The sequence below is a fragment of the Lampris incognitus genome, chromosome 3 (genome assembly GCF_029633865.1).
Source record: "Lampris incognitus isolate fLamInc1 chromosome 3, fLamInc1.hap2, whole genome shotgun sequence".
Lineage (NCBI taxonomy): Eukaryota > Metazoa > Chordata > Actinopteri > Lampriformes > Lampridae > Lampris > Lampris incognitus.
Window position 1 is genome coordinate 20,170,125 of NC_079213.1, and position 12,068 is coordinate 20,182,192.

Consider the following 12,068-nt stretch of genomic DNA (forward strand, 5'->3'; position numbering starts at 1 on the left):
ACTCGGGGTTGAGTATGACCGTCCTCCCTCTGGGTCCTTCTGGGTCCTCAGGTGGGCGTAGAAGCTGATCCTGGAGCCGTATAATAGGACGACACCTGCGCTGACAGCTTTTTATGTGGAGGGGTTGATGTGCCTGCAGCCACCACACGGGCCTTCGCAGGGGGTGACCAGAGTCCAATGGCATGGAGAATCAATACGATTGGGGCGCACCCTCTATTGCAACCTTCATCTATCTGGCGACATCTTCCGCCAGTTCCACGGTTGAGGTCTTTGCTGGATCGCGCTTCGTCTGGAGCCTCCCCCTTGACCCATCTGCCTTGGGTGACCCTACCAGGAGCCAAGCTCCGGACAGCATAGCTCTTGGGATCATTGGTACACGCAAGCTTCTCCACCACGGCAAGGTGGCGATCCAGGAGAAGTTAGGTTAAGGGTTAGTTAGTGGTGTAGTTAACAGGTCAGAGAGACTATCTGAATGGGTGTTCGTCTTTTGGCAACGCCATCTAGTGATGACCGTGTGGTCACAATTTTCAACGGTGACATAATTTGGCACAGTTTTTGCTGAATCGAACGGTACCAGGGTCGAAGCAAGCTGACCTCTACTTTTGTTGCTACGACCCTTTAGCGCACACTTCCTATCAGGGGATACGTATACCTTGGCATGACACTAGTGTTATAGAATTTTCTGACTCCCTTGCAGAATTTGACTCCCCTTGGTGTTAGGCTGGGTTTGGTTAGACTATCCCTAACCCCTAACACCCCCCCCACCCCCCCACCCCGCAAACCCTAACCGTAACCTGTGCACAACAAGGGGAGTCAGATTCTGCGGGTGAGAGTCGGAAAATTCTATAACACCGGCTCCTCCATTTGAGATTAGCTGCAGTCCGGTTATCTCAGCAGGGAGCTCTGGGATCAGTAAGGCCTGTTTAGACTTTAAAGAGGAACCGGGACACAGATGAGGCGTGGAAAACTCAACACAGCACAATCTTCAACGCTTTCTGACAGCCGCTTGATTATTGTGTATTCAGCCATTATCTACCACTGATAACAGTGACGACGTCTGTGAGAAATGTTCCCTTGATATATACAAAAAAAAAAGAAGAGAACAAAAACAAACCAACCAAACTAAAATGCTGGGAATTTAAACAAGTAACCTCGCCAACGAGGTCAAAGAGATAAATGCGAGGGCAAGATGAAGCCAAAACTGTTTGTTCTCCTAATGAGCAGTGCCATTTTCCAAACTGTCTTTTTATCCATATCCAACAAGATAACACTCCATTCTATACACAAACTGCAGTATCCCTACATGTTACATAGCATATTCAACTAAAATCACACAATACATTGCAATAAAACATAAACAGACCTTGCTATCCATCTATATCCCAAATACTGTAGATATTGAAAGTGAGCTTAAGTCCATAAATATAAGAGAATGGAAAAAATGATTAATTATATTATTTCAAACTTTATGCATGCAGTTACTAATCAAAGTTGTGTTTCCGATAAATCAATTATGCCTACTTATATGGCAATGTAATGTTCATAAGTCCTCATAATAAATTAAAATACACCCTATCCACAAAGGATATCATCTGTGTGCTTTTTAGTCATCAAAGAAAATAATTTCATGTACTTAATTACAACTTTAACCGGTCAAGCAAAAAAAAAAAACAAAAACAAAAAAACAAAAAAAAAACAAAAAAAAACAACAAAAAAAAAACAACAAAAAACCCCAAAAAACAATAAGTGTAAATTGTATTCGGTGTGCATGTATTTAAGCCGCTACATAAATGTATCCAGTATTGCAGTACCTTTTTCCTATTGCAATTTAAAGAGTACAAAACAAGTGTCAAGATTGCAGCAAATGCAGGCCTGTGTTTGTCTTTACGGGCCACTCTTGGGGAAGACTGAAACCATTCAGCTTGATGACAGTTTTATTCATCTATTTTTTTCCCCCCTTTGTCAGCCTATCCTTCCTGTTCTTTGGCTGGGCTGGCCGGGGTTGGCTCAGCGTCAGAGGGCTTGGCATCATCGCTGTCCATCGGTAGCTGAGAGAGCTCCTCAGGCGGGGTGTCCTCTGGCTGCGTGTCTGCAGGCTCGATTTCAGCCGCTGCACTGTCATTCACAGAAACATTCACCTCCTGTTTTACCACCTCTGTAAGAGGCGCCCCGCCATCCTCAGGTGTCATTCCTTCACCTGTGACGATCCCCTTCTCCTCTGTCTTACCCTTCTCGCTTTCTACCAAAGGCCCCTCTTCTTCCTGGGTGGCAAGGTCCTCCTCCACAGGAGGGATACCTTCCACCGCTGGACTGGCCACTGCTGCCACATCCTCGACAGGAGCCATTCCTCCCTCTGCCCCCACCTCTTCTTCATCCTCTATCTCGTCCTCCAGGGGGGGGATCATCCGCTCCTCCCTTCCTCCGGGGAAGATCTTGTCCGGGTAAAGAAGCTTCAGCTGCTCCTCGAAGTAGTCTTCCAGGTAGAGTCCGGCAGACCCCACCTCTGAGGTTGACTGGTAGAAAACACAGCAGCATCGGAACACAGAGATGTTCAACTAAAACAGTTGCTGATAAATGCTACTAAATATGTGCCACTTAGGATTTTGGTTATCTTAATGGCATAAATTATGTAAGTTTGCAAAAAACAAAAACAAAGAAGTTTTCTTTAAATGTCACCCTTTTTACAATACAAACAATGTTAAAATGTGTTCAGTATCACATACATGCAGTACAAACTGTGTCATTGATTCAACTGATATCTAAAGGATCTTGGTTAAATGGCAATGCCTACCTTGTAGTACTTTGCGCAGTTAAAGAATATAAGCCTGACATCCGCAACAAACTCTTCAGGGCTGTCGTAATGTTCATCCACCTTTGACTTTGTCTCCAGCTTCTTTTTCACAATTGACAAGTCCATTGGACACTTGATCAGTTCCTTGTACTTCTTCGTCTCCTAAAGCAAATAAATAAGTAAATGAATGAACAAATAAAGGAAACAAATATTTTGCCAAACATTCACAATCACCAATTACCAAGTGATGACTGGCTAATAATACTAACAATAATAAAAAACAATAAAAGATGTTTTCCCTTAGTTACAAATCATATATAGATGTAAAATAGTGACTTAAATAATGTCTAATAATACACAGGTTATCTGGCTTAGTTTTTTTTTTTTTTTAGATTTCACAAGAAAACTCAAATCAGCCTTTATTTGATTATTTTCATTATTTGGTTACCCGCTGGGTAGCTGGTAGAATGGATGTCTTCAGGGGCCAAATATTGCTAAAATTAATCAGTCTCTGGCCTGTGTGTTGTTGCAGTTTCCCAACCTAACTATGAGTGAAATGGGATTAATGGTGCCAGTTTACATGAAACAAAGAAGAGGCCCGTCCATTTTGGGACAACCGTTTCCTTACCGATGGAGAAGCAGGCTGCTGGAAGTCTGTGCTGAAGTCATTGCAGAACATACGAAGCAGCAGCCTCTCACATCTCTGCAGGTTCAAAAGATGGAACAGTGTTATCACAGCATTTAGCTGATGCCCCCGTCTGGAGCAACTTGCATTGAGGGAACAGGTAGAGGTCAAAAGGTTCATACCCTATCATAATCCATCCTGTCTCCCTGGCTAAGGCAAATGCATGTAAAATGAAGTTGTGTGTTTTTTGTGGATTTCCCCCCCCCTTTTCTTCCTAATTGTACTTGGCCAATTAACCTATTTTCTGAGCTGTCCCAGTCGCTGCTCCACCCCCTCTGCCAATCCAGGGAGGGCTGCAGACTACCACATGCCTCCTCCGATACATGTGGAGTTGCCAGCCGCTTCTTTTTGCCTGACAGCGAGGAGTTTCGCCAGAAGGACGTAGCGCGTGAGAGGATCATGCTATTCCTCCCAGTCCCCCCCCCCCCCCCGAACAGGCGCCCCGACCGACCAGAGGAGGCGCTAGTGCAGCAATCAGGACACATACCCACATCCAGCTTCCCATCCGCAGACACGGCCAACTGTGTCTGTAGGGAGTAGGGACGCCCGACCAAGCTGGAGGTAACACGGGGATTCGAACCGGCGATCCCCATGTTGGTAGGCAATGGAATAGACCGCTACACTACCCGGACGCCCCCGAATGACTAATGTTAATGGGGCCACCAAATTATATCAATACAAAGGCAGAGAAAAATGGCAAGCGGTGACCGTACCCTTTTTTCCACAGTTGGCAATCCATCAGAGCCCGGCTCCTCCTTTGTCGCCTCTTTGTTGTCACAGTTGTACTCCATCTCGGGGGAGATGAGGTCACGGCAGAACGAGCAGAACCACTCGCCACTGGGAGGAGACATTTCCAGGCAGAGAACACAGGGGGATTAGAGTGAGTACACGCACACACATACGCACGCACACACACACACAGATACTGAATTCATTGGAAAAGCTGCTTGTTCAGGAATGTGGACGCCCATCTTGTAAACTTTTCGCGCAAGGGCCTGAGGAGGGCTGGATATTGTTGTCAAAAGCATCATTTGCAGAGTGTGTCCTCCCCTGTGTTATAACATATTTAAGTACCCAACACCGAACACTTCAGAAATCCCCTACGACAAATGTGTCTTGTTATTTACGCTTCTGCATGAATGCTGTTTGTTAGTGCATAGACTTGCTGATGGTGAAAACAGGTGGTAGTTCAACAGAAGATAAATGGCCAGTGAATTTACTTTTCAGATTTAGGTCAGTAAATCTGCTTAAACAGTGCTTGGAAGGTTGAAGTTGGGTAAGGGTGACCTCCAGTGGGACGTTCTGATACTCACAACACTGTTGTAATTTTAGCTCTCACGATAGGTAATCTTTAGATATCAACCTCATCATTGATCTCTAAAACACTTTAATTTCTTTTAAAATACCTGCTGTATAGCTAAAAAATGGTAAGATACTGATATAAGACGCAGAAAATTAAGTCTAATAATTCTGCACGTCAAAGCTCAGGAAATCGGGAACACTTTTTATTTGTCATTTCACTTCATGTACTTGCATACATGAATGAAACGAAATATCGTCGACCCCCCTCCCCAGTCCACAGCAGTGCACCACAAAGACAAAAACACATCCAAAAACTAAAAGAACACACATCCAAACTAACACATATATCCAAACTAAACCAAAAAAAAATCATTGTCCAGGGGAACGAACGCCAGCCAGGATGACTGTCGGAACTGCTGGTCTGCATGCGCTAGCAGTTAGCTTAGCCTGCCCCGCTTCCGCGTCCTGTTGGACCGCCCTTGGTGTTTACTCTTCGGGCGCAGCTCTGGGCAGGGGCCGTGGTCCTTGGGCCCACCGGATACAGCAGACCAGGCTCCCTCAGCCAATCCAACGCCAGCTCTCCCAGCCAGACACCATCGACACACCTCCCCGCACTCCACACGACGACACCAAAAACACCACAGTCAACGCCAGGCAAGGCCGCCGCCAGACCGCCCTCGGTTTTATCGGAACTGCCGATCTGCATTAGCTAGCAGTTAGCTTAGCTGTCCCGCTTCCGTGTCCTGTCAGACCGCCCTCGGTGTAACCTCCTCAGGCGCAGATCCGGCAGGGCCATGGTCCCTGGGCCCACAGGACGCAACAGACCAAACTCTCCCAGCCATCAGACGAGGACAAAACTTAAGACACAGATGTGGACAAAGACACTGCATGGACAGTACTGGGTGAGGCCGCCGCAAACGTTAACTTGCGCTGCCATCTTCTCACATCGGTACTGGGTGAGGCCGCTGCAAACGTGAATTTGCGCCACCACCTGCAGCTGCAGTCGACATTGACTTAAATGACTGATAATTGTAACCCCGCTTGTGAAGCCCCACTTGTTAACACTGAATGACACCTAACAGCTCATTTATGTTCAATGTTAAATACATATACGGACGGAGCCCTCTGTCCATACTCTGCGTTCATTTCGTCCGTATTGCTGCACGTTTTCTGGGAGATTGCGGATCTGTACAAACGGAGCAGTACCACCGGAAATACAACGGGAAATCGTGGGGGCAGTGTTGCGTAGTGTAGTTAACAGCTCACACGCGACCAGCCAGCAATACACAACAAAGAAGACGAAGAAATGGCGGAACTTTTTGGGGAAAGGCTGTGCGAAAGTATTGGAAATGACATTCGTCGTCAATTTCTCTCATAGGTAAAATCAGGGAGAAGAATTCTCCGTCCACATGCCGCGATGTATTTAATGGCCGCACAGACCACCGCCGTCTACTATGCTGCCTCTTTTTCAACAGATAAATGATCATGAGCTCCCTCACCGTCACCATGTTTGCTCGCTTCTTCTTCTTCGTGTAAATTTCCGGCAGCCTAGACACCTTACCTCTGAACTCGGAGGTGAACTCTGAACTTAACTCTGAACTGCCCTCTAGTGGATGTATTGCTTAACAACCATGCTAACGTAAAACGGATGGGAAGTATGTGGGCAGTGACGTTTAGATTTAGAACATTTGAAACGGACGTATCTATTTACATACGTAAAGGGAGCATAAATGAGCCTTAAGATACCTTTTGAGTGTGTGTTCCTCACCTGGGGGACTCATTTAGTGTGGGGATGTGGCACGCAAGATGAAAAACTTTGGGACACTTGTCACAACACAGAAGCTCTCCTCCATTCTGACACACGGCACACCAGTCCTCGTTGGGGTCCTCCTCCGGCTCCGCTCTCTTCTCCAGCGTCGCCTCTTGCTGGGACTGATGCTGCTGTTTTTGCCCACCGCTGGGGTCGGGACCTGGGGCTGTATCCGGGGAGGACACCCTTTGCTGCTGGGGCTTTGACTGCACCCCAGTGCTGCTGTCCGGTAAGCTCGCCCCAATACTGGACTGCACCTGGAGGCAAAAAAAAAAAAAAGAAAAGAAAAGAAAAAAGAACGAAGACGACATACTTGGATACGGACACAACAATGGACTTGAATACACAAACAGACATTCAAGCCACTAGAAAGTGAACAGCAATTTATTTTTTTGCTCCCTTTTTTCCCCCCAAACAAGTTGTGGGAACATTATGGGGGCGATGGAGTGGGGGGGGACAGGGGAGAAGCTCTGATGGGATGCTACCTCATGTCAGTGGGAACACACGTGGTCTCAGCACTGGGGAACATATCTACTGAATGAAAATCAAATAACATATTGTGCAGCCACATTACACTCATCAACTGAGAAAAATTAATCCCAATATTTCACCTTAAAGTAAAACAATCAGTTTTCTACTATTATCTCTCTCCATATATGAAGTAGGAATAACACTCCATTAGCAGCTATAATACTGAGCAGCCTACTGTGTGTCTTTGTATGGCAAAGTGGACAATCCATGAATGTGAGAACAACTGTCATAGTAGTGAAACAAATCTCAAAAAAAGGCTTGGGGGGGGGGGCATTTATGTGTGTATCACAAATGCAGATGCCAACACTTCACATGCAGAACTGCAGATTTATAAACGACCTTTCATGAGAAATTCACATGCAAAGTATAAAGCATCTTTACAAATTACAAATATTTACAAATAGACGTCTATTTGTAAAAATCAAAGGACATTTATTTAAATGCCAACTTACAAGGCACGATTAAGGGATTTTGTGTTTATGGATAGCCTAACACATTTTGTAAATCGAGGAATATTTGTGGATCTTGGTATGCTGCATTTACAAATAATTCTGAGAATGTTCTTTCTCGATATTTGTCCATCTTTGAAATGTATACCCTAACCCTACACATGAATTATAGGCAGAAATTGAATACGATATTAAAAATCCAAAACGTCTGTCAATAATAAAGTCATTTAATAATAATACTTATATGTACCAAAGACTGTTATTTTATGATAAAAGTAGGTTATTTGACGCTTCACTTCACCCTCTGATGTCACCAGCCCTTAATAAGTAACTAGTGCAGCCAGCACTTCAAACAGGCAAATACAATAACTTCATTGTGGAAGATGTAAGAAAGGAGACGAGACCGCTTCTCCTTTTGACCACACAACCGTGGGGTCGTTTATTTACTCCAACTCATTTTAAGTGAACAGTTTACAATAACAAAACCTCAGCCTCGTGTCTACCCACAATCCCCCTTGCTAACCCCTCCCACTGTCTTAAAGGGACCGTCTCTGGTCCGCTTGGTAAATATGTAAACTGCAAGTAGGTCACTGCTCACGCCCCCCCGCCCCAGAATTCCCCATGACAAAAAAAAAAAAAAAATCAAAGTGGCGGTGGACGAATAATGCGGCCGAAACGGCTCCTCTTGAAGGATGTAGGGGCAGGGGGGCGTCCACGTCAAGGAGGCTGGGTCAGTTGAACCGGCCTGTCCAAGTCCAGGTGAGCCAGCTTGAGGTGGTTCACCAAAACCTGCTCCTGCTTACCACCCACGTCCGCCACAAAGTTCTTAGCGCCCACCGCCAAGACACAGAAGGAGCCGTTGTAGGGGGGCCGCAGGGGGGTACGCTGTGCGTCGTGCCGGATGAAGATGCACCCGGCTGACTGCAGGTCCTTGGGGATGTAAGACTGAGGGAGGCCGTGCCACGAAGTTGGGGCTGTAGTGAAAACGCCAGCGCTGTCCTGGAACACTGCCCGTTGGCAGGCAGCAGACCAGGGTGCCGCGTCGTCCGGGAGAAATTCCCCCCGGGACCCACAGTGGCTGGCTGTAAACCAGCTCGGCCGACAAGGACTGGAGGTCTTCCTTAGGGACGGTCTGCAGGCCAAGAATGACCCATGGGAGCCAGTCAACCCAGCTGCTGTCTGTGAGGCTGGCCTGAAGAGCGGCCTTCATCTAACGATGAAACCGCTCACATAAACCGTTGCCCTGTGAGTTGTACGCCGTGGTGTGGTGGCACTTCACTCCTAGGCTTTCAGCGACTTCAGTCCAGAGCTCGGATGTGAACTGTGGGCCCCCGGTCAGAAGTGAGGTCAGATGGCGTGCCAAACCGGGCTACCCAGGACCCAATGAACGCCCGGGCCCCTTCGGCAGACATGGTGGTTGACAATGGAATAGCCTCAGGCCACCTGGTGGTCCTGTCCACCATGGTGAGGAGGTGAGTGAAACCACGGGAGGAGGGATGAGGTCCCACTAGGTCCACATTGACATGGTCAAAACGCCTCCGGGGCACCGGGAACAGTGCCAGGGGTGCCTTGGTGTGGCAGTGAACCTTGGAGCGCTGACACGCCACACAGGTGCCTGCCCAGTCCTTGATGTCCTTCCTGAGGCCATGCCACATTAACTTGGCCCCCACCACCTCCATCGACGCCTTCATGCCTGGGTGTGAAAGGCCATGGATGGTGTCAAAAACCCGCTGCCGCCAGCCTGTAGGCACCATAGGCCGGGGCTGACCGATGGCGATGTCACAGAGAAGCGTGGCCCCGGCGTCGTCGAACACAACATCCTTCAAATGCAGCCCGCTGTCAGCGGTCCGGTAGGCCTTCACTTCTGTGTCAGCAGCCTGGTCTGCAGCCATGGCTGCGAAGTCGAGTCCCAAGTGGATGGCCCCCAACATCGCCTGGGAGAGGCAGTCGGAGACGAAGCTGTCCTTGCTGGTGACGTGCTGAATGTCAGTGGTGAATTCTGAGATGTAAGAGAGCTGGTGCTGCTGGCGCCCAGACCATGGCCCGGTGGCTTTGGCCATAGCGAACGTCAGCGGCTTGTGGTCCACAAACACAGAGAACCAGTGGCCTTCCAGGAGGAACCAGAAGCGCCGGATGGCGAGAAACAGGCCAAGAAGCTCCCAGTCGAAGGTGCTTTATTTCCTCTCACTGCTGCACAGCTGGTGGCTGAAAAAAGAGAGCGGCTGCCAAGCTCTGCCCACTCACTGCTCATACACTGCCCCCACGGTGTAATCTGAGGCATCCGTGCAGAGTGCTACTGGGACAATTGGTGATGGATACGCCAACAAGGCGGTGTCAGCCAGCACAGCCTTAGCATCCTCAAATGCCTGGTTTCTCTCTTCCGACCAGTCCACTGGGCCCTTGGGGTCTTTACCCTTCAGAGCCTCATACAGGGGGCGCATGAGATGAGCTGCCCGGGTAATGAACCTGTTGTAAAAGTTCACTATGCCCAGGAACTCCTGAGGGACTTCACCGTGTTCGGGCGTGGGAATCTGGCGACAGTGTCTACCTTGTCGGGGAGGGAGATTGCTCAATCCTTTGTAACCCGGTGCCCGAGAAAGTCAATGGCTGACAGGCCCAACTGGCACCTTGCGGGGTTGACGATGAGCCCATGCTGGCTGAGCCACTCGAACAGCTGCCGGAGGTAGACCAGGTGCTCCGCCGTGAACATACTGGCCACGACAATGTCGTCCAGGTAAACAAACAGGAACGGCATATCCCGCAGCAGAGTCCATGAACCGCTGAAAAGTCTGCACAGCCCCCTTGAGCCCAATCGGCATCCTCAGGAACTCGAACAGGCCGAATGGTGTGATTACTGCCGTCTTCGGCACATCCTGCGGGCCCTGGTTGTATCCGCGCACAAGGTCCACCTTGAAGAAGATAACCGCCCCCACCAAGTGCATGGAGAAGTCCTGGATGTGCGGGACAGGGTAGCGGTCTGGTGTCATGGCGTTGTTGAGGCGGCGGGAATCACCACATGGGCGCCAGCCGCCGTTAGCCTTCGTGACCATATGCAGGGGGGAGGCCCACGGGCTGTCGGAATGGCGCACGATGCCGAGGCACTCCATGTTGGCAAACTCCTCTCTGGTGATGGCGAGCTTGGCTGGGTCAAGGCGCCGTGCACGGGCATAGACTGGGGGGCCCGGGGTGGTGATGTAGTGTTCCACTCCATGCTTGGTGACTGCTGATGAGAAGATGGGTGTTGTGAGGTCTGGAAACTCAGCGAGCAAACGCTGAAATTCATCCCCAGTGGTGAGCCTGTTGGACAAGCCGATGGGACCCGCCTTCCCCAGCGTACATGGGTAGGACCAGAAGAAGACGGCGTCAATCGAGCGGCGGTTTTTAATGTCCACCAAGCGCGCAGGAAATCTGCACCCAGGAGGGGAATGGACATCTTCGCCATCACAAAGTCCCAGCCGGACCGTCGACCTACAAAAACCACCTCCACATACCTCGTGCCATAGGTGCGGACCGGGGTGCCGTTGGCAGCATCCATAGGGGGGCCGAACCCGCCAGCCAATCGCGTCCACTGGTGTCGCAGGCAGGATGCTCCGCTGCGCGCCCAAATCAACTAGCAACCGCCGGCCGGAGATGATGTCCTGAATAAACAGCAGCCTGCCTTCCTGGCCAAGGTTCAGGGCTAGAACTGAGCACCGGCCCTGGCTTTTCCCGCCCCGCTGAAAGCGCATGGTGCACGGCATTGCTTGGCTTTGGCTCCAAACTTAGCATGGTATAAGCACAGTCCCCCTGAGTCTTGCTGCTGACAAGAAACTTTTGCCGCGGAGACGCCCGCAGCCTCAACAGGCGGTGGTGGAAGAGCATGGGCAGGCAGCAGAGTGGCTACACACCGTTGTCGGCTGGCCAGAAAAATCCTGTCAACCTCCGCGGCCAGCTCCCCAAAGTTGTCAGTGGTGGACAACTTGGAGCTAGCCAAGGCAGCACGGACGTGCGAGGGGAGCTGACGGAGGAACAGCTAGCCGAAAAGGAAGGCGGGGTCACACGAACCCAGCTTAGTCAGCATCTTGTCGATTAGCTCTGATGGCTCGCTGCCTCCCAAGCCTTGCAGCGAAAACAACCAGTCCGCCCGCTCCACTTCTGCTAGCTCAAAAGCCTGTAGCAAGTGTCTCTTAATTGTGATGTATTTATCCACGGGCGGCGGGGCTTGCAGCAGGCCCAATATCCGTGACACCATAGATGTTCCGAGTGCCGCCACGACGTAGTGGTACTTGGTCTCATCCACGGTGATGTTCCTAATAGCGAACTGGGCTTCGGTGTGAGCAAACCATGCTGCCGCAGCCATTTTCAAGAAGTTGGGCAGTTTGAGCGAGGCGGAGTAGCTTCGTTCTCCATGTCTCACGTCGGGGGCACCAGTGTGGAGGATGTAAGAAAGGAGACGAGACCGCATCTCCTTTTGACCACACAGCCGTGGGGTCGTTTATTTCCTCCAACTTATTTGAAGTG

General features: G+C 49.6%; 1 protein-coding gene across 1 annotated transcript in view; it reads right to left on the reverse strand.

Moving 5' to 3' along the window:
* Positions 1–1,219: 1,219 nt before the first annotated feature.
* The window catches only part of trim24 (tripartite motif containing 24), a 36,089-nt gene continuing 25,240 nt past the window's right edge, over positions 1,220–12,068 (reverse strand). Inside the window, exons 15-19 of the mRNA XM_056276611.1 lie at positions 6,547–6,845; positions 4,190–4,313; positions 3,420–3,494; positions 2,792–2,953; positions 1,220–2,513 (exon numbers count right to left, since the gene is read on the reverse strand). Of these exons, the coding sequence (XP_056132586.1) occupies positions 1,968–2,513; positions 2,792–2,953; positions 3,420–3,494; positions 4,190–4,313; positions 6,547–6,845 (1,206 nt within the window). The 3' untranslated portion in view covers positions 1,220–1,967. The remainder of the gene's footprint in view (positions 2,514–2,791; positions 2,954–3,419; positions 3,495–4,189; positions 4,314–6,546; positions 6,846–12,068) is intronic.